Source organism: Elgaria multicarinata, chromosome 8 (genome assembly GCF_023053635.1).
Source record: "Elgaria multicarinata webbii isolate HBS135686 ecotype San Diego chromosome 8, rElgMul1.1.pri, whole genome shotgun sequence".
NCBI classification, from domain to species: Eukaryota; Metazoa; Chordata; class Lepidosauria; order Squamata; family Anguidae; genus Elgaria; species Elgaria multicarinata.
In genome coordinates, this window is record NC_086178.1 from 102,756,041 (window position 1) to 102,778,338 (window position 22,298).

The 22,298-nt window shown below is 42.7% G+C and overlaps 1 protein-coding gene across 1 annotated transcript in view; it reads right to left on the reverse strand.

The window, feature by feature from the left end:
• The window catches only part of CDHR1 (cadherin related family member 1), a 74,638-nt gene that overhangs the window by 19,557 nt on the left and 32,783 nt on the right, over nucleotides 1–22,298 (reverse strand). The window contains exons 10-13 of the mRNA XM_063131654.1: nucleotides 14,133–14,233; nucleotides 8,963–9,166; nucleotides 5,346–5,498; nucleotides 106–270 (exon numbers count right to left, since the gene is read on the reverse strand). Coding sequence (XP_062987724.1) covers nucleotides 106–270; nucleotides 5,346–5,498; nucleotides 8,963–9,166; nucleotides 14,133–14,233 — 623 coding nt within the window. The remainder of the gene's footprint in view (nucleotides 1–105; nucleotides 271–5,345; nucleotides 5,499–8,962; nucleotides 9,167–14,132; nucleotides 14,234–22,298) is intronic.

A 22,298-nucleotide genomic window follows, 5' to 3' on the forward strand; every position in this document is an offset into this window, starting at 1 on the left:
GATGCAATAGCAATCTAGACAATAATTACAGATACTGAGAGCATTACGGTATATTAGAACATCAGTTAGTGAAACAGAGCTTGATTTTAAAGGAATGAAACTTACTGTTACAGCCACTACATTGGAACCACCGGGGGAATTCTCTGGAATCCTAGCGATGTAGTAATCAGATGAAAACTTGGGGACATTATCATTGGTATCCAAGAGACGGATCACAATATCAGCCGTTGAACTAAATTTCTCAGGTGTATTAACTTCTATTGCAAGAAGCTAAGGAAGTAATTGGGGAATTACCATTTCAAGACTTAAAAAGACATACAAAATTGTACTGTGAAATTATTTTTTTAGAGCAAGGGTAGTTTTAATCAACATTATAACTAATAATAATACAGAATCACATCAACTGAACATATGGTATATCCTGGTGGTGCTTTTTATACTGTGTTTTGTATTTGTGTTTTTAACCTGTTGGTTGTTTTATTGTGGTTTTAATTTTAGTGAACCGCCCAGAGAGCTTCAGCTACTAGGCAGTATAAAAATGTAATAATAAAATAAAAAAATAAATAAAAATAAAAATAAATAAATAAATACAAGGAACCAAAATAATGGAACAACAACCTTAAAAGTTTGAGTTTACACACCTGATAAATAATAAAAAGTTAATTCTCAAATGGTTGTTACAATCTGTGTATACACTTCTTAATGTTTCTGTGCTATGTGCTGCAAACTCAAGCTTGTTGAAACACATCCTGAAGCTATAGGGGATCGGAAGTGGAGATTCAACAACTTCTTCTTGTTCCTTGAGACAAGTTGGGTACCTGGGAGACAAATACTACCCCCCCCCCTTTACCACCCTGTTCTTAGAAATCATATTTAGTCTCCTCCTTCTGGTTTCTGAGATTTTAGCAGCTGTTATTCACATACTATCTAGAATATCTTTTTACCCAGAAGGGCTGGAAATTTGCTTTAAAGCAACAATGAATGCTGAGGCTTTCAAAAAGCTGAATTTGGTGCCAGTACCACATGTTGTGTTAATCACTGCTCTGTAGAATCACTGCATACGCAAAGCAATGCTTACAGTACTTGCATATTGCTTCCAAAAGAGACCCAATTGCTGTTGGCCATTGATGCTTCCTGATGCCCATTGCCATGCAGTGCCCACTGCTTTTCCATGTGTCACCTCTTGAATGTATTACTACATGTAATCAAGTGTAATGGTTAGTGGAGGCAAAACCCATGAAGGTGATCACAGGGATAGTAAGTAGAAGATCTGGGACTGGGGGCAGAGACAGGTCACCATTTCTCCACATAATGTATTTATTTCTTTATCACATTTTAAAGCTGCCCAATAAAATACAAAATAGCAATAAAATTGGTAATAAAAGAAAGCAGCTTAAAAACAAGACAAAAACAGCAGAGGCACAGAATAAGCTAGATGTAAAACCAGCAGTAGGGATAAAACATTGTGAAGATCTAAAAGCACTAAAAAGCACATTTCTAAAATGTCTGGGGAAATAAAAAGGTCTTCACCTGACACCAGAAATAGCAGAATGTAGATGCCAAGTGAGCTACACTGGGGAGTGAAATGAACACTCCCCCATTGGATCCTGGGTCACGTGGGGGACTGGGGAGGGGCTGCTCTATATAACCCACCCTCGCCAGCACTCGGCCTCTTTCGGGTCACTGACCCCACCCTCCCTCCCTCTTCTAGTATGGGATTAGGCAGACACTCTCTTTGGAGAGGGGGCTAAGTAGGAATCCCCCCCCCTGGGTTTTCGCCTACTTCATACTGGAGGTTTTATGAGGAAGGGTGAGTAAATAGGTGAATTTGTGGAAAGCAGGGATGTGCGGGAATTGTATAAGTTTAGCTAGGGATGGTAAGCACACTGGCACCCCTTTTTCTGGGTGATTGGCATATCCAGACGGCCTGCTCCGCGGGGCTCTGTGGCTTACATGTCAGGATATGGTGTGCCTTTGGAGACCCTCCCGTTCCATCTACTTGCTGTCATTATGGCAGCAAGCGGGGGTGAAACAGGACAGTCTCCCCACACTTACAAGATGACAGATAAGCAGGGAGCCAGGTTAACCTGCTTTTGGCTTGGAGTGTGGCTTGCCCATAATGACAGGCAAAGTAGCCTGAGTCAGAATTAATTCCCACACTGTCACATGAAGATCCGGGAGGGATGTATCTATGTAATCATAAATAAAGAGGCCCAAGTTTAACCGAAGCTCTGTGTCTGCGTCTTATTTACTGCTTCCTCCTACAACACACAACAGGTTGGGAACATTGTTAATGGGAAGTGTCAATATGATCACATTATGGCCCTGTTCAGACAACATGCTAAGCCATGCTGCTTAACCACAACATGGTTAACAGAACGCATGCATTCCATTAACCATTTTGTGGTTAAGCAGCATGGTTTAGCATGTTGACTGAATGGGGCCATTATCTCTTTCAGCTAATGTAGGGCTTTAATCATTAAAACCAGAACTTTGAATTGGGCCCCAGAAACAGACTGGCAACTAGGGCAGATGGCAAAGTACTGGCATAATGTGATCGTATCCACAATTCCCATTAACAATCTAGCCACCCTGTTTTGGACTAGCTGGAGTTTCCAGACTATTTTCAAAGGCAGCCCTACATATATAACATTGCAATAGTCAGAATGAAAGCTTACCAGAGCATGAATAACTGTTACTTGCAAGGCTAGCTCTGGCCAGGTAGGGCCAATCAGCCTGTGCTCTGAGCCACCGAGGCCACCTGTGCCTCGAATGACATGACAATTATGGATCCAACAGCACCCGCAAACTGCAGACCTGACCCTTTAGGGGGAGTGCAACTTCTTCCAGAACAAGGTAAAAGCATAGCACTCAGCCAGACAGATGAACCACTCATGAACAGTATTTTCATCTCATCTGGACAGAGTTCAATTTATTGGGCCCCCATTCAATCAAATAAAGTCAGTGAGTATTTCACTGCTAGCATCCATGAAATGGTGAATCTGTGTCTGACTTTCTTCCTCTCCAACCAATTTGGAAATTTAGAAAGGGGCTCTATATTTTCTAGCAAAACCCTTTGCAATTTATCCTCAATCACTTGCAAATAATAATAGTAATAACAGTTTTGCCCAAGACAAAGTGCGCAATCTCTTAAGTAAAAAAGAAACACACTCTTTTCTCTTTTAATTACTTCCTTTGGAGTTTACAGCAGTACTGTTAATCATGCTGAATTCTATTAGTATTCATGAGGCCACAGCATGTAATTTCTTTACCATGCATACTTGGGCAATGCTTCATAACCTTCTGTGAATCTTCCAGTTTTAGAAGGAATAAATTGTATGTTGCATTCCAATCGCACCTGCTTAATCTAAACCCTGTGAAATTAGTAAGGAAGGGATCAAAAGGAGTAGAAGGTCATCAAATCCAGCCATCTAGATGGTAATATTGATGTGTATTACAGATGAACCCACAGAGTAACCCACATAAACCAGAATACTGTGTGCCAAAATCAGAGAGTAGATCAAAAAGAAGTAAAACATAGCAAGATATCTGCAAAACAGGTAGGTTCAAATGACCCCAGAAGTGAGCCAAGGAACACACTATGGTGTGTGTGTGTGTGACACCTCTCCCTGAGCTCCAGGACATTAGACTGTCTGACCTGAGAGGGAGGGGATCTATAATTTTAGGGATATGTGAAATCCACATGAGAAATTTCACTAGACTCAACAAAACTCTAAATTTCTCTACCCTTTAAATTTCTCAGGTATTATGTCTGAGGAGGAACCTCCAAATTTGTTTCAGATTTAGAACATCTTTAGATGAATGTTTATCGCATGTTTGTGACTGGCCACTCATGGAACGTCGCAGGTCATTTTGACGATGCAGTGATCCTCCTGTGTGCCTGCCACTTTTACGACCCAGAAAATCTGTTTCTTCTTGGTTCTGACAACAATTTCCTGCTGTGTGCAGGAGAAGCTGCACTACAAAACTGCCCAATGAATGGGCCACGTGGTTGCTACTTGCTACCTCTTTCTTCCCCGTGTGAAGAAAGAGGAAGCAGCTCATTCCTATTGTGGGACAGAAGCAGGAGGCAAAGCGATGGTAGGGAACCCTGATTTTCTCCCCTCTGAAAATGGTCTTGGTGAAATTTCTATGTCATCTTCATAATTTATTCTCTCATGCTAAACCATGACAAGTCTTTTCCTTCTTTCAGTGTCTTATATAACTGTTTCTTGAGCCTTGTTGGGTGAATGGTCAGGGTTAAATATGTTCACAAGACTGCATTCTATGCAAATCTACACCTTTTGGTGAATACACAGAAAACATCAGTACAGTGGAGAAGGCAATAATTTCAAAAGAGATCCGAGGGCCAGTTCACGCTTGACATTTTGTACTTGATTACAGGCACCTACCTGATATTATTATTATTATTATTATTATTATTATTATTATTATTAATTGCATTTTTATACTGCCCAACAGCTGAAGCTCCCTGGGCGGTTCACAAAAATTAAAATACATGGGTGTTGTGTCACTGTGACACAACAAATACATGGGTGTTGTGTACTATTAGGCATGCGACCTTTAAAACTGTTGTAAGCAATGACCAGGGAGGAATCAGACCATTGTTTTCAAATAGTTTAATGGGACATGGAGCTGACATAGAAAAAAGCACCTTTCATGACTGATGTAGTGTATGTATATACAGTATATATTACATTCAGGTATTATTGAAAATGATGCAGGGTTGAGGAACATCAGAAGGACAGTTCTATGACACATCTTTTGTGCAGACTGGGAACAGAAGGGATAAGTGGGAACCTGCAAAAAAAGTTTGCAGAGTGGGAGAAAGAGGGGAGAAAGGCAAAATGGAAGAACTGTCTCTATCTTCTCTCCTCACAATCCACCTGTGGTTCAGGGCTCCATGGAATCAGCTCTGGGGCAGCCATTCAGAAGCGCCCAACTTGAATTTGGAGGAGGGGTTTTCAGGTGGTCTCCTTGGGAGACCCCCAGCTTCAAGGTGTCTTTTTCTTGATTCAGGAAGTGCCCAGTTCAAGCAGGCGTGTGTGGTGATGGCCATCTCTAGAGTCAGCTTCATGAAGCCAAGTCTAGGGAGACCTACAGCGGTCCCACTGCTCCATGTGGGTACTTCTCACCTCAAAACACAGAGGCTGCAGAGGCTGCAGTCCAGCCCCTACCATGGTTTGAGTAATATGTGAGTGTCAGCTTCATGAAGCCATTACAGTGGTTTGTCAGGCTCAAGCCCGCATGAAATGAAGATGAAACTCCTACACTTTTTTAAAAATACAATCTCTAACTAAAAGAGGCAGAAGTAGTTACAATACCTTGAAGGTTAGAACCTGGAACTTTTCATAATCTATGGCAGCAGAGTTTTCAACAATTATTGTGACTTGTGCTTCATTTAGGACAGTCTGAGGGACAACTCGAAAAATGCCACCAAGCCCAACAAGGCGGAGGTTGAATTTAGCATTTGCTCCCTGTGAAGAAAGAATTGGTATGAAAATAAATTAGAGACTCATTTATGATAGTATGTAATAGTATTGCTACACTTCTTGCTGCAAAGTATCTCATACACAATATAGTAGTCTATTAATATGTATAGTATAGTGTGTATTTATGTGTGTGTGTGTGTGTGTGTGTATGCATGTGCATTTGTGTGCTTCTGTGAAAGAACCCTTCTTTTTTTTACACCCCCTCTCCACATGTTGGAGCTGTTTGAACAATATGCTAACTCAAGCTTTTGTCGAACCCTGCGTTAGTGTGTTGTCTGAACCGAGGACATTTTCCACTGGGTGAGTTGTTAGCCATGCAGTAGAGTTTGTTAACCACCACCACCACCACCAAATCATGGGTTTACATGGTTGCATGTTTGAGACAAATAAGCCACACTTCATGGTTCACAAGCCAACCTACAGAAAATGTCCTGGGTTCAGACCACATGCCACAGTTCAACAAATGGTTCAACAACAACCCACATTCAACCACATATCAGTGTGGGTTACTGTGCTGTATGAAGCCAGTCACTCAGTCAACATGCAGAGGGGAACAGGATCATGCTGACTGGCCCAATCCTTAATCTTCATATGTCCACCAGCTTTGGCCACATCCATCACTATGCATAAGAATAGACCCTATGTGCATGCAACTGAACAAGCATAGGGCCTGTACTGAAAATCAGGAAACCTGCTGTAATCATGGTTTCCATGATTCCATTAAAATTCAACCCAGTTGAATTTTAAGATGCCTTTTAATAATGTATTAGTTTTAAATGTTTTAATCAATTATATGTATGTTATGGCATTTGCATTTGTGTTGTACCCTGCCTCAATCCGGAGGGAGAGGAGGATAACAAATACATATATTATTATTAGCCTGTTCATACATTCAGTCTAATGGACAGGGGTTAATGGATGAGGCCAGCCATGGAGGGAAGGAAAAAGAGGGCTAGAGGGACTGCTTAGAATCTTATGTCCTGCAGCTATTGGTTGAGAGAGGACTAAGAGGCTTTCTTAAGTAATCTCCCTGGCTCTGATCACAAGAGATATGCGGCTTTTATAAAAATAAACTTGGCAGGTTGCTGATTCATCCAGTCACAATGGAAAAATACCTAGTTTTGATTGCCTAAGTGTGAAAGTAATCTGGAAAATAGACTTTGGGGCTGGATATTCAGAATGAAATGGTTACCCCAAAATGGGTCATCTTAGGTAGAGGTACACTTCCTTATTCCTTGACCAGGAATATATTTGGATGTTATCCTACTCACTGAACAAAAGTCTGGGAATAGGTCCTGGACAAATCACAGTTCTCTTTGACTTTGCTACAGTAGATCAATATATATATACTCTCCTGGAATTTGTCACTACACATTGCTAAGACCATGAGAGTGCAAACCCTTACCAGTCATAAAATATTTTACCATTCCTGTCTTTTTTTTTCAAAGAACTCTCTGGCAGTTTCACAAGAATGCTGGAAAATCTGTTAGAGATCCCTTATTTCCTCACAAAACAACAGTTCTGAGGCTACTATCGAGCAGAAGACATGCCTGTTATGGCAACTGCTAGACTTTTGTTTTTGGCTTATAAACAAAAGGAAACATTATATTATTTTAGGGCAGTATTTGAGTTCCATGATGGAAGAAAGACAGGAAAGAAATGTATATAAATAAAAATAAATATTTCTCTCTAGAGCTGCCATTTTGTTTCACTAACAGATCCTTGCCATCACATGCCTTTATCAAGGGTAGCAAGATATTAGCCCTACACAACCAATCCCCCTATTTTCAACCAGGGAGTCACTTGTGTTGTGTTTTTCTCTTCCCGAGGGGGAATCTAGGGGGAAAAGAAGGATTGAATTTGTGGTTATGGGGTCTGCAAAATCAAAATTGTGGATGTGTGTGATGTGGGAAAATACTCATTGTTAAAAAAGAAGAAGCCAAGAATGAGGGGGAAATTGGACCATGCATATCCATTTGGAGGATGGGATAACACTTGAGTGAAATGCAAGTGAAGCAAGCATTTCAATCAGCCATAAAATAATTGGGGGTGGGGGAGAAAGGCTCAGGAAAATGTGTATCAGGAGCCAAGGAATTTGCTCACCTTCAAAATATGTCAGGAGGGAATGGTGAGCTTGAAGTGAGCAATCCAATCAGCTTTATATACATTGGGTAAGACTGAGCAGAATACTAGGGGAGGAAACATTCTCCCAGTCACCATCAGTGTACATTAGGGGAAGAGAAAGACTAAGCAGGATGCGAGAAAACACTAAACAAAATGGCGGTAGTAACCATCTACAACCGCAGTAGACTTTGTGAGAGAAAGAAAAGATACAGAATGAAAGGGAGACCAATATCAAATCAGGAGTGACAGTACAAATACGGATGGAAAAGCAACAGTTAACATCGAGAAAAAGTTGTATTCATTCATAGCAATAAAAAAGTGGAAAGAATGTAATAATACAAAAAGTAGAAGCAAAGTATGCCAACTGGTTTTTTTTTTTGGGTTTTTTTTGCAGGTCTCCGTTTGTTTCATGATATTACTAAGCACTTAAATTTTAATTTTGCTGCCTTCTGTGCCTGCAGTAGCAGCAATTATGAGGCTGGCTGCCTCAAATGTCGTTATTTATCCCTTTGCAGCAGACTGGCAGGGAAGCAGCTGACTTTTATATAGCACAGAATGCAGCCATGTTAGCACAACACTGAGTATATGCTCCACGTTGATGGGCTGGGCTTTCTTTTCAATAATTGCAGCCCTTTCATGTGTATTAAACCTTCAGGTCTCAACTTTCCCTCTCAGGTTAGCTCAGGTGGAAGCGATTACCAAGGTTTCCATAGCAACCTCTCTCATAATTCCTACAAACATTATATTGTACTGGAAGGTCTTCGGTAAACCTAAAAGAACCCTGCTCCTTTGATGAAATAAAACAGCACTTATGGCATAGAATGATTATGTTTCAAAACAATGTTCCAGGAGGACGGCTTTAACAAAGCCCCAGAAAGATCCAAATCAGATGATCCAGTAATGGAAATGAAGTGGCGAAGCTCAACAATATTCTTTCCATCAGTTAATGGAGCAAATCATCACTCATGCAACAGAGAAAGAGCACAATCTGGCCAAACTAAGAACAGAAGGCTTTTTTGGATCAGATCAAGCATCCATCTAATCCAGCCTTCCTCAGCTTGGTGTTCTCCAGATGTATTTCGCTATGCCAGTTTATAGTCCAGCACACCTGGAGGGGATCAGCTTGGGGAAGGCTGATCTTGTCCACCATTTTGCTTTAAGAACACCCAGCTAGATCTGTGGGAAGCAAGCAGGACAGGGCCTTAAACTGCACTCACCAGGATCTGTTTTCAGGGCTACCTTTGCCATTTGGTGCGGGGAGGGGGCAGAAAGACGAGTAAATAAATAAATAAATAAATGAAATGACAGATGGACGGATCACTGACCTGATCTGAGTCGTTGACTGTAATTTTGAGCCCCCTCAGGATCTCGCCCTCTGGTGGATGCTCATACATTGTGAGCTCAAATCGGTTCTGTGGCCCGTTTTCTCCATAGAACGTTGGCGGGTGGTTGTTTAGGTCAACAATTCTTATGGTTACCGTGGCAAAGGCATGAGCAGTCAGATCTCCATCTTGGCTGATTTCCGAAGCCTATAGCAAACAAGAGGCAAAACTGTATGGGCTGTTCTCAGTCCCCTCCTTCCCCTCCATCTCTATGTTTTATTATGTATGTTATTTTTACAGTTTGGAAATGCTCTTAATTCTTCAAAACTGCCATGAACTCTCCTGTGAGAGGAAAGTCAGTGGCAGGGAGAAGTTGGGGGAGGGCAAATAAATCCCTAAATAAATAAATGACTTGTTTTTAAATGTATTATTGGTGTGTGTGTGTGTGTGTGTTTATGAAGGAAAATAAATGATCAATTTATTGAACAAGGTACAAAGTGCTCAATCCATCAAAAATAAATAAATTCCATCAGCTTTAGTGGAATGAGTGGGACCTACTACCATTTTATTGCATGGGCCTGTTCAGACAACATGCTAACCCACCATGGATTGCTCAGAAATGGGATCCATTGTGGATTAGCATGTCATGTGGAGAGAGATTTCCCTCCCTGTGATGGGTCAAGTGCTCACACTGGCTACCTATATTCTTCAAAATGCTTAGCAGGCATCCACAGTGGTCCCCATATAATGTGATGGGAACTCTGTGGGTTTCAGGGCTCAGATCAGAACGACATTTTTAAAATAAATAAATAAATGGTGGTGACTACAGAGTCCATCGGCAAGAGTGACTGCCTTTTCTCTTTATACTGTTGCCACTGATGACAATTTCTATGGTTGTGCAGCCCTTTTTGATGGCTGGGAAGGCTGCCACGGCATGCGGTGGTGCCCGCTGGGATACATGGGTGCCATGGCAGGAGGCCATGATGTTATTGATGGAGCAGCGAGGGGTAAATAAGCCATGGTGTTCCATGGGGCAATGGTTATGTGCCAGGTAGGCACATTGTGGTTTGTGGATAATTTATCATCCCTCCCCCTGTGATTGTGTCAATGGGACCCATGATGTCTATTTCTTTTAGTGGAGCTTGAGTGGTAGAAATTGGTGTTCCAAAACAGCCAAGGAGGAAAGAAAGAAAATCACCCATCAACTATACATTTACATTTGTGAACTGCCCAGAGAGCTCCAGCTATTGGGCGGTATAGAAATGTAATAAATAAATGAATAAATAAATAAATATTTTAATATACAGTACAGAAGAGATTCCTTCCTAATACAAAACAACAGCAGCACTTGGTATGAAGTATGCTTAATTCCAAGACATACATTTCTAATAAGACTAAAAATAGAGGAAAAATCTAATTCCACATACAGGCAATAAAACACAATTGACAGCTATATCAGAAAACTAGTTATGACTAATTTGAAGTCTTCACATTTGAATCTGAAGTCAGAGCCTAAAGGCTTTCAAATTGCTGATTTCAATGGATTGAAATGGATTTCACAACAGCAAATCCCTAATAAATACCAGGAGTATGAGTAAGTGATGTCTGGTTGTTGTTGTTTTTAATAAAAGTTATTAACTTGAAAAGGAACCCATAATAATAATAATTTCCCACCCTGCTTTTGTGAAATGTTTTCTGTCTCAGGGCCTAACATTATGTGTAAAAGTATGCTGCATGGATTAGAGAGAAAAAAAACATTGAGAGAAGAACATTTAGAACAATGCAGCAATGGAGGTTTTCTCTCCCCTTTTCTTTCTTTACTTGAAATTGCCTCTTCACCAAGCACCTTCTCTCTCTTTCTCTCAAAGAGAAAAAGCAGCCCTCGCAGTCTCATTACACACATTTAGATGTAACATTTAGTTAGGACCTGAGAGTGTGAATGAAGTGCGAAACTGTCTGATGGTTTACATGAGTCAGTGTGTTTTTGTATTGCTGGTACTTTCCTTTGGGTTAGAACCATTGCGTCTTAGACTCACACGAGATGGCTATAATTAAGGAAAGGAATAGTGATGTCTTCCATTGCTGAGAAATGGCCAAGAGACATGGCTTGGAAGCAAAGAAAGAGGAGCTTCATTGCTGAACGTTTGCTGGAGTTGGGACAAGCAAACCCAACTGAGAAAAAGAAAGCGTCCGGACAACGCTGTAGTTCTTAAAGAACGCCTCTCCCAACATGAATCTACCCGTACACTGCACTCAACATCTAAGGTCCTCCTCTGAGGGAAGCTCGGAGGATGGCAACAAGGAAGAGGGCCATTTCAGTGGTGGCCCCTCCAGTTATGGAATGATCTCCCCAATGAGGTTCGCCTGGCGCCAACATTGTGGTTTTTTTGGCGCCAGGTCAAGACTTTTCTCTTTTCCCAGGCAGTTAACAACAGATGCTGAGTTTGTTTGCCCTTACTTGACCCCAGAATAGTTGATTTTAAAAGGATATTGTTGTTTTTATGGTTTTGATGAATTTAAATTTTGTATACTTGTTTTTAATGTTCACTGGTTTAACTTCTGTAAACCACCCAGAGAGCTTTGGCTATGGGGCGGTATATAAATGTAATAAAATAAATAAATAAATAAATTAAAGGGCAAGGATTCCTTGTTCAAGCAAGGATGTGTCATTGTAAAATAAGGCATATTAGAGATTGCCATTTACATAATATCTCAGGTGAAAGGTCCCACCCTAACTTTACAGGATTGGTTTATCATAATTTCTGGTTTCTCCCATATTGCCTACATATTTTTGTTTGAGGTCTTTATCAAAAGTTCTTATTAGGTCAGTGTGTGATGTTTCATCACAATTCTGGAGCACTAAATGCTGTCTTAATTTGACATGCATTTTCTTCAAAGCCCAAGTCTTCAATGACAACAGGCTGGAAGGCACATTAACCTTAGAAGCAAACAGGAGGAGATCACATGAATTTATAAGACTTTTAAAGAAAGAGAAAAGTCTTTGGTTAGCAGAAATACCAGAACACTGGCATCTTGAACAGTGTCCAAATCATCTTTCCCTTTAATAACTCATCCAAAGGTACAGCGGTAGGAATGTACCACTGTACATAAATCCTTATCACATTGCTTCAGCATTCAATACCATTTGATCATGGTGATCTAACCAATAGTTATAGATTTGGTAATAATCCACTCTCAAAGTCATAGATTTAACAGTCAAATATCTTCCAGTCTAGACATTATTTACAGCAAAAACCTGACACTGTTTTCTGTAACTGGATAGATGTAGCGATTTTATGCTGCATTTCTAGTCTGTTGCATTTGTTTATATGACCTTTTGTATGTTTTTATGAGGTTTTTAAAGGGAAAGCAGTCAATACTTTTCAGAAATATTATATAGGAGGTATTCACACAAAGTGACTATGACACTGAGCTGGAAACTGTTTGTGATTCCTCGTTTTATTAGCCCAGTCATTATATCTGCACAAATGTCACTAACATGAGAATAAGAGGGATCTCTGCAGCAAGCATGGCACTTTAGGCACATGCTAAGTAGCCTGAAATACAAGTCTTCTTGTAAATCTTGCATCATGGAAGGAAAAGGATAGTCAAGATGAAGAAGATGCTCTCGATGTGTTCCTGTAGGATCAAATCAATGTACTGGACATTTATGGTGCCATCTCTTGTAGTCTTTATAGCCCCACCTTTTGCTCATTGACCATTTGCTGCTTAATTAGCTATTTAACAGGCCTCCTGGGAAATTCAGACAGGCACTGCACTGAAATACCCAATTGCTTCCACAATAGAAACATTGATTTAAGTCTCCAGGCTGATCTCTGTTAGTCTGGCTCTCCACCCATGCTTGTTCCCTGGAGTCCTCTCTGCCTGTCCTGCTTAACCACTTCTATGTGCTTGTGTGCCTGTCCTACAGAATTAGAACCATACCCAGCTGGCTTCCTCTACTTTCAATCTTGACTTACTTTGCCTAGAGTTCCTGGGACATGATTCTGTCCAACATGCTTGGCAGCTCCTGTGCATGTGATTTGACTTGAGCTTCTGTACCTAGGACTTTTGTTTCTGGAATTGGTTCTGGCCCATGACTCTGAATACTGCCAGTGTGCCCTTGGCATACCCACAGATAGTATATCTGAGAATAATTAGTCAGCACAATTGCTCATGGCTGAAAAAAGGACCTAGAGGAGACATAGGGCATGACTAGACCTACCGACGGAGGGGGAGGATCTTGCGAAATGATGATCGCGAGATCCTCCCCCTCAGTCTACGTGTGGCACATGATGTCCTAGGAAGAAGAGGACGTTGCACCGGCTATTTTGTTTTTATCAAAAATGAACGCATGAGCACTCCAGCGATCAAGGTATTTTTTTTTTAAAAAAAACCCTCCTGCTCCCCACCCCTAGGAGCTCCATGCCCTGTGCCTGGTTACTTGCGAGGAGCCAGGACAAAACCAGTATAAGCTATCAGAACTACAGCTTGTGAGATCTTCCTGGCAGTGGTGTATTCTCAGGCTCTGGACAGGCCCTGCCCAATGCGACAGGAATGGGTAGAAAAGGCTTCTTGTTTGTGATGGGACTGACTACATCTGGGTAATAAAATCCTTCTAGATGTGGTGTATTTCTGTGCATTCCTCAGCTTTTTGGTTCCTGGCTCAGTTCCTTTGCTCAGACTATCTGGCTCAACCCTGGAAATATGTGCACAAATTTGCCTACCATCCACATGTATTCCTATTCAAATGCCTGGTTACAGAATCCAGATCTTCTGCCCCACTCCCAACACACCAAAAACCATTAGGCAGAAATGGCACTAACTTATTTTTTGAAAAACTGCTTTTAAAATAACCTCTTCACTGACAATGCCAATGTGCAACAGTTCTCTCATGTAAGAAGAGTACATTATTATTATTATTATTATTATTATTATTATTATTATTATTATTATTTGCATTTTTATACTGCCCAACAGCTGAAGCTCCCTGGGTGGTTCACAAAAACTAAAACTATTCAAAGTATAAAACAAAAGTATAAAAACATGATATAAAATACACATTAAAAACTGCACTACCTTTACACCAGTTGTACTGCACAGTACAAGTCTATCAGAAGTGATTCAAACATCATCAGGTTAAACTTTTATGATGGTAAGATGAGGCAAATACCTGAATTTTCAGTTCATATACTTCTTTCTTCAGATGATTTGGGCTTTTAATAACCGAAATGGCTCCTGTCATGTTATTTATTTCAAACGAACCTTCACTTCCTGTCACAAAACAGAGACACACATGGTTATGCCTATCAAATCTTCCATCCCCTTATAAAAAGAAGAAGAAGGTCAACTAATAGTTCATAACAACTCCTGGCCTGGGTGGGGTGTGTGCATAGACTAGTGGGGAGCTAAGTGGCCTGACAATGCTTTCCTAGCCATCATGGAACCATAGAATTGAAAAGTCAACTAGCTCAACCTCTGACAATGCAGGGAACCCAGTACTAAAGCACCTGTTACATGGCCATCCAGAAATGATGAATATGTAACCTGCAGCCCAGGTGGGCTTCACCTGGACACAGATGGTGGCCATGAAAGCAATGCTATGCAACAGCCTATTCTCTTTTTAGAAATCTTACATCGGATCCAGACTTACACTTGTATTCTCCACTGAGATCAATGAGACTTCAGTCAAGCATGACTAAGTCTGGCTCCAGTCCATTGAATCAAAATGGGAATGGATATATTTTATCTCTTCTGTTAAGCAAAAATTTTTTTAAAAAAATCTCTCCGTCGTCAATGTTCTACTGGAAATGCCGTCAAAGTGCCAGTGCTTCCTCTAGGTTGTGAGGAAGAGATTTCAGCACCAAGGACAGGGAATAATTGAACACGCACCAAAAGGCCGTTCTTCAATATATTCAAAGTTCCCAAAAGCAACCAATTTTGAGAGCATTTGTAGGGAGTATTGTCTCTCTCTCTCTCTCTCTCTCTCTCTCTCTCTCTCTCTCATGCACACATACACAATCTTTAGCAATATTGTAAACACTGGACAAAATGTTCTTTTAAAGCAATCCTTCTATTTTGAAGCAAGAGGATTTGAACCATAGCTGCACATAGACACATTTATCTGGCAATTCTTTTCACAACCTGGGGAATGATCCATCCCTATGTGGGTTGAGTCACCCACCCACCCTCTTAGGGAACAGGGTACAGCTCAACAGAAACTCATACATCTCCATTTCCTTGGTGAGCCTACTCTACAGCATGCTGTGGCATTACTAGGAATGGAAGGTCTGTGCAGAACTCCCATATTTAGTTCTAGCCTTCTTTCACTTCTGGTACAAGTTACTTGTGTGCAGTTTCTGTACTGAGCCTTTGATGTATGAGTAGCTTCACCAGCATGGTGGTGGATCAGTCCCTGAGGGAGCTGAACCACTGAGATGCCCAGATGTTTCTGAGGAATAATCATACGCAGACTGAAAAAGGTGTGTGAGATACAGCTTCCTGCTATCTCTAAATGACCTTCCTGATACCTTCCCCCCCACCATCTTTTGAACACCAAATTCCATGGATGTGTGAAGCATACATTAAGCAAAAAAAGAGAACACTTTTGCTTTAATTAGCAGATGCGTAATTATGTCCTCCAACAGTGAGAACATCTCACAAATATCAGATACGTGAGAAGTTTAATTTTTACAGATTCCTTTTCCTGCACACATTTCAGCAGGGGGGACCCACACACATACATAACAACAAACCAATATATATTTGGTATTAAATGCTCAACTTCATCTTTATAAAAAATTGTGAAGGGATTTAAGTCAGGCTTTCCTGATGCCTACAACTGTATTGGTCTACGACAATGGAAAAGCAGTATGACAATGGAACCAGTTACCTAGGGAGGTGGTGGGCTCTCCCACACTAGAGGCATTCAAGAGGCAGTTTGACAACCATCTGTCAGGGATGCTTTAGGGTGGATTCCTGCATTAAGCAGGGGGTTGGACTTGATGGCCTTATAGGCCCCTTCCAACTCCACTATTCTTTGATTCTATGATTCTTATATGTTCTTAAGTTGGGTTGCAGAGCTTGTGACTCAACAAGCCTAACAGAGCCCAGCAAACAGATGTAGCTTAGTGGATCATAATACACAGCCATAATACGCAGCCGCGGCCTGGTCTTCTGGTTTGAGTCCTCAGGCTCAGTTGAAGCCGCTGCCGGAATGCGACAGACTCAGGTAAGACCCTTCCCCCCTGCCCCCTTACCTGGCTCCACCACCATTGGGACATAGACAGCAGTGGTGCCACTGCTGCCAGGTAAGGCTCCCCTCCCTCCTCCCCCTTACCTGCGTCCATTGTGTTCCGGCAGCAGCTTCACCAAAGGCGGAGGCTCAAAGCAGAAGGGCAGGCTGTAGTTGCAGCCTGGTCTTCCGGTTTGAGTCCTCGGGCTCAGGTGAAGCTGCTGCCGGAACGCGACAGACTCAGGTAAGACCCTTCCCCCCTACCCCCTTAGCTGGCTCTGCTGCCATCACTGCATGGATTGCGGTGGTGGCGCCACCGCCAGGTAAGGCCCCCTTCCTCCTCCCCCTTACCTGCAACCCTCACGTTCTGGCAGCGGCTTCACCTGAGGCCGAGGCTCAAAGCGGAAGGGCAGGCCGCAGTTGCGGCCTGGTCTTCTGGTTTAAGCCTCAGTTGAAGCCACCGGCGGACCGTGACAGAGGCAGGTAAGCCCCCCTCCCCTCTGCCCCCTTACCTGGCTCTGCTGCCATTGCCACATGGACTGTGGCGCTAGGTAAGCTCCCACTTACCTTTAGAGCTCTGGATCGAGGTGAAGGATCCGCTTGGTTTCAATCCTCTTCACCTTGATCTGCAGCCCCCCCGACCCGCTTCGTCTCCACCTTTGTCGGAGGCAAATCAGGCCACCTCGCTATTGCTTCTACGCTCCGAAGCGATGCGGAGCAGAGCCCTACTTCAAACCATATCTCTAACAGCAATGACGAAACAGCTATTGTTCCTATCTCATCTACCACACATAATTAGTTCAATCTAGGTATGCAAATGAAACCAGACTTGCACACAAACATCAATAGCAGAGAAGAAATCATAGACAATTATCTGCCCAGGTTATATGCAGGTACATGATCCTGTCTGTCACATGCACACACAACATATCCAGTGAATCAGTGTATCAAGGGTACATGTGCTTCAGGAAGCATTTCCATACACCAGGTCTGAAACAGTTTCTGGGGCTTAACCTTGTGTGAAACTAGAAGTGTAGGAAAGCCAGTTCAAGAAAATAGTAGGGGTGTGCACGGACCCCCCGCTCCGCTTCACTTGCAGATCCGCCATTTTCCGGATTGGGCCGCTCCGCCCCGCCCCCGCTCCGCCCACTTCCGCTCCGCTCTGCCCAGAGCTCCGGATCCGGATCCGGAGCTCCGTTTCCCCCCCCCCATAGGCTTGCATTGAAAGCTAAAAAATTATACAACTTTTTTTCTGTTCAAGTTAGAAACCTCATGTTTGGCACCATGACACCTCATGGGGATATACACACGCACGCCAAGTTTCAAAACAATCCCATCATCCCCTGATTTTTGGCGAATTTTTGAAAATCGGGCACCCCACACAAAACATCCCTGCGAGGTGGGCAGGGGAGGAGGGAGGGAAGGCAGGCAGGCATGCAGCTGGCATTTCTGGGGGCATAAGGAAGTGAGCCAAGGATAAGCCAGTAATGCATATAAAATGGAATAAATCAATCAATAAACAAAGGAGGGGTGGAATTAAAAGCAGCAGTGTTGCTCAATAAACAGCAAGAAGAATTTTTTTAAAAAGGCTATATCTGTCTTTTACCAGCAATAGGGGGACGTGCCCGGGGGAGGGGGAAGTAGCTGCCAGTTCAAGACACTGACAGCCACCAACAGCTCTGAGAAGAAGTAAAACGCTCACTTCGACTCATAACAGGCATTGCTCCACCACTGAAAAGTGACCATTCACTTCAACTCATGATAGGCATTGCTCCACCGTTTTACTCTCTTTGGAAGGCTCTAATGGCCTTCCAGTGCAGGAGAGAGTGGGGGCACGTCCACGATGAGATGCCCTAGGGGAGCTCATCCCCTTGCACCACATCTATTCAGTTGTTCACCAAGGTTAGGGTGGGGAGCAGTGCTGTGTTTCTATCTCTTATTCTTGGCTTAGTATATGATTTCAGGTTGTGTTTGTGCATTTGGTGGGGCTACTGTGTTAAAAAACACGGGGAAAAGCCCGTTCAGATGAAGAAAGAGAAGTTTCCCAGAATCTCAAGTTACCTATTTTGCCTATGCCCTCCTCCAACTTTGGGATCATCATGACCGGGAGCTGACTCTGCCCCTCAGCCCTTTGAAAAAGGTATTTTTCCCGCCGATTTTTTAAAAACGTCTAGCCCGCGACCCGTACGATGCAGAAAGTTGAGAGTGGTCTCAAAATGACCCCCATCCACGACTCTCTGTGCACAAGAATTTTCAGAATGATAGCTTAAAAAACCCCCAGTTATCCCCGATTCTTTCCCTCAATGCAATCCTATGGGCGAAAAGCCGAAAACGCAGTTTGAGCCGCGCGGTTGACCCGATTTTCACAAAAATATAGCACGCGACCCATACGATGCAGAAAGTTGAGAGTGGTCTCAAAATGACCCCCATCCACGACTCTCTGTGCACAAGAATTTTCAGAATGATAGCTTAACCCCCCCCCCAGTTATCCCCGATTCTTTCCCTCAATGCAATCCTATGGGCGAAAAGCCGAAAACGCTGTTTGAGCCGAGCGGTTGACCCGATTTTCACAAAAATATAGCACGCGACCCAGACAATGCAGAGAGGTGAGAGTGGTCTCAAAATGACCCCCATCCACGACTCTCTGTGCACAAGAATTTTCAGAATGATAGCTTCAAAAACAACGTAGTTATGCGCGATTATTTGCCGCAATGCAATCCTATGGCGAAATGTTTTCAAGATGGCGACCGGAGCGCTCCGCCTGAACTCGGAGCTCCGAAAAATGGGCGCTTCTCTTCGCCTTGCTTCTAGGGGGTCCGCGGTCCGCTCCTACTCCGCCTCTGGGTAAGGCGGAGCAGGCCAATCCGCTACTGCTTCTACGCTCCTAATCGGAGCGGAGCACATCCCTAGAAAATAGTATAGTCGTTATTCTCTGTTTCTCTCTCTCTAATTTGAAGGCAATGCCCATTTTTTTTTTGTAAAAAAACCTGTCCAATAATGTCCAATTTTGCTAATAACTGCAATAACTGTGACTTCATTAGAGGGCATTAGACTCCACACTGAACACATATTGACTTGTGTGGAGGGCCATTATCAAGATTCATAGGCCAGAAAAGTAAATGTTGACTACAATGGAAATGAAGTCAATAGCAGTTTCAAGTGCTCATGCATCATGATATTGCCTAATTGCTATGTGGAAATTGGTAATTCAGAACATGGTCCACTGTGTGCTTGTTTCTATAAGAAAGCATTTTTGAAGGATAAGCCTGTGCTTATAATATAATTCCTTTTAATATTGTTTCTTCTTAAAAAACCAAAAAAAAACCACCTTTCTGTAACACCACTAGTGAACACACCCAAAATGTCACATAAAATGGAGGTGGTACAAAAAGCTCAAGGAAGAACAAGTTTGGTGCTCACTTTTTAAATGTGGAACCCCACATCTTTTGCAATGTCTGTTGCAATGACAAATGGCTAAACAGAAATCAACAGTTCTCTTTTACATATTGCTTTTATGGTTGTTGCATGTTAGTTATTTTAAAGAATGTTGTCATATTGGAATGCAGGGTAGTAATAGATGATGATGATGATGATGATGATGATGATGATGATACTAATTTCAGCACCATTAAGTAAATGATAAATATATATAACGTGATGCAAAAATTCATCTCAAAAATATATAAGACATGATATAATCAAGATTAATCATTTCACTTCAGCACCATCATTTCAGCATCATTGATTGCAGTGGAAGAGTGAAGCATGGATTTAAATATTTTCCATTGAATTCAATGGGACAGAAAATTGATTAACTTTGTCTGGATGATGCTCCCATATCCTTACATGTTACAGGAGGCATGTTTGGAGGCAGAGAGGCCTTCGGTAGATAGGTTAGGGCTTCGGTAGATATATTAGGGAGCCACTAAAGGCTGAATTGCATGGGACAATAGAAAAATCAATTGGTTTAAACTGGGTATGCCCTAATCTAATAAAAAGGGGGGAGCAGATGAAAGAATCTGAACCCTCCTGTTCACACTGCATGCTTCCCTTTCCCCAAAGTTGGGTTCTGCAGTAACTCTATCAGGGTAAAAAAAAAACTACCTGGGAAAAGGGCAGGAAAGAGATAAACCATGGAAACAGGTAAGATTCAGCTCCCCTCACCTTTATGCCCCTTTTATCTTAACCCCCTTATTCAAATTTGTACATGATTGGAACAGACCTAAGTTTAAACAAATGGGCTCTGCTGCCATCACTTCTAATTTGAGCCTGAGAGGGCTCCTTGAGCTGTAAAACCACTGCTTTTCTGCTGTAAGCTACGAACAGGATGGCAATGGACTTTCCATACATTGAGCGTCATGGGATGAGCATTTTATTGCACGCTCGTTATTGGGCACTCATGGATTTTCAAAGGTCCTATTCATGATGCTGTCCACTCCCACACATCTCCCGTTCTTTCTGATCTTTTTCCCATCTCAAAAAATAATAATAATGAACAACAACATGAAATTTGTTCTTGAAATGTTGTTGTTCTTGAAATGAACAACAACAAATGCCACCATTTCTTGCTGTGTGCATGAAAACAAGGATCACTGGATGGGCCACATGGTCTTTGTTTATTTCCACTTTCTTCATCAACTAAAGAAAGAGGAAGCTGCTCATCCTATTGTGGGACAAAAGCATGATTCAAAGTGACGGGAGGGAAACACGATTCCCTTCCCCGCCATCTGAAGGAGCTTATTAAGAGAAAGAGCAATTTTATGCATATACCCTGCTACATTCCAGTGGAATGGGACATAGGTGTGTGGGCAGGGAAAGAACCCCAACTCCTACTCCTACTCCCTCCCAAGTGTACTTGCAGGCCCTGGATCAGAGTGACTGTAGCCTTTTTGGTTGTTTTAAGCATTGTCTATAAAGTAAAGATGCTTCTGCTTTTTATGGTGCCCCCTCCCTCCTTACCTTGCTTGCTCAGCTGCTTTGAAATGCAGCTTTCTCCCTCCCCAGTTCTGGTACTGCAGGGGGGAAATTGCCAGTCAAAGCAGCAATTTCTTTGTTGTTTCAAAACAAGTACTGGGGCTTCCTGCTGCACTCAGTTGGAGAGGTTTGAAGAACAGCACGAAGAGGCTCAGAACTGAGCCTCCCCCTCCCAACACACACACACACACCATCTCCAGAGTCATCTCAGGCTGTGGATCTTTGAAAGCAGGAAGAGCTTGGGCTGCTTTTCAGAGAGGGAGATTCCTCCCACTGATGAACACGATCTCTCATGGGTTTCAAAGTCCCATGTGAGCTGCAGGGGTTGGGGACAGGGACTAGAATTCCTCTCGTTTGAATCTCTTGCTGTTTTTCAGACATCTCCAGGCTATTTCTTTCGGGCTTGAAAGCATCTGATATTCACTCTCCACCCCACTTCACCCTAACCCCACAATGACCACGAGGCTCCACTGTGAGCTCCAGGGACTTCTCATGTCTAGCCAAAGACCATCTCCTCCCCCTACCCTCCACCAGCAGTGCTTGCTCCAGTTTCTTGTGCGCCCCTCCCTCAATAAGTCTAACTTCTTGTCACAATTGTCTCCTCCTCCTCCTCCTTATCATTTCTACCACCTGCATGCTGGACAGGCAGAGAGCCAGTGAGCAAGTAGGAAGCGGCATCTATTGTTCCTCCTCCTCCTCCTCCTCCTCCTCCTCCTCCTCCTCCTCCTCCCCCCCATTGCTGTAGTCTGGGCCAGAGTGAGAGGCAGGTGAAGAAGCAGGTAGCAATGGTGAAGAGGAGAAGCAACCCCAGGGAACACATTTCAGTGGGCCCCCTGCTGAGGTTTGGGCCCAAGACAAGTGCCCAACATTGCCTACCCTTGACACTGGCCTTGCCCACCTGTATGGCCTGGAGGCTGGCAAACCATGGCTGCCAGCAAAGGCTTTGGGCTGAAAGGCTGCTTCTGCTTCTAAGCTAGCAAACTGTTATTGCCTTCTGTACCAGTCAGTAACATTCCTTTGTGTTATGGGAAAGATGGGTCAAAAGCACAATTGCAATGATCTCATGAGAACAGCAAGTGTCTTATCTGTGTAGCCTGGTACTGTATCTGGAGGCTCTAACGAGCTGACATT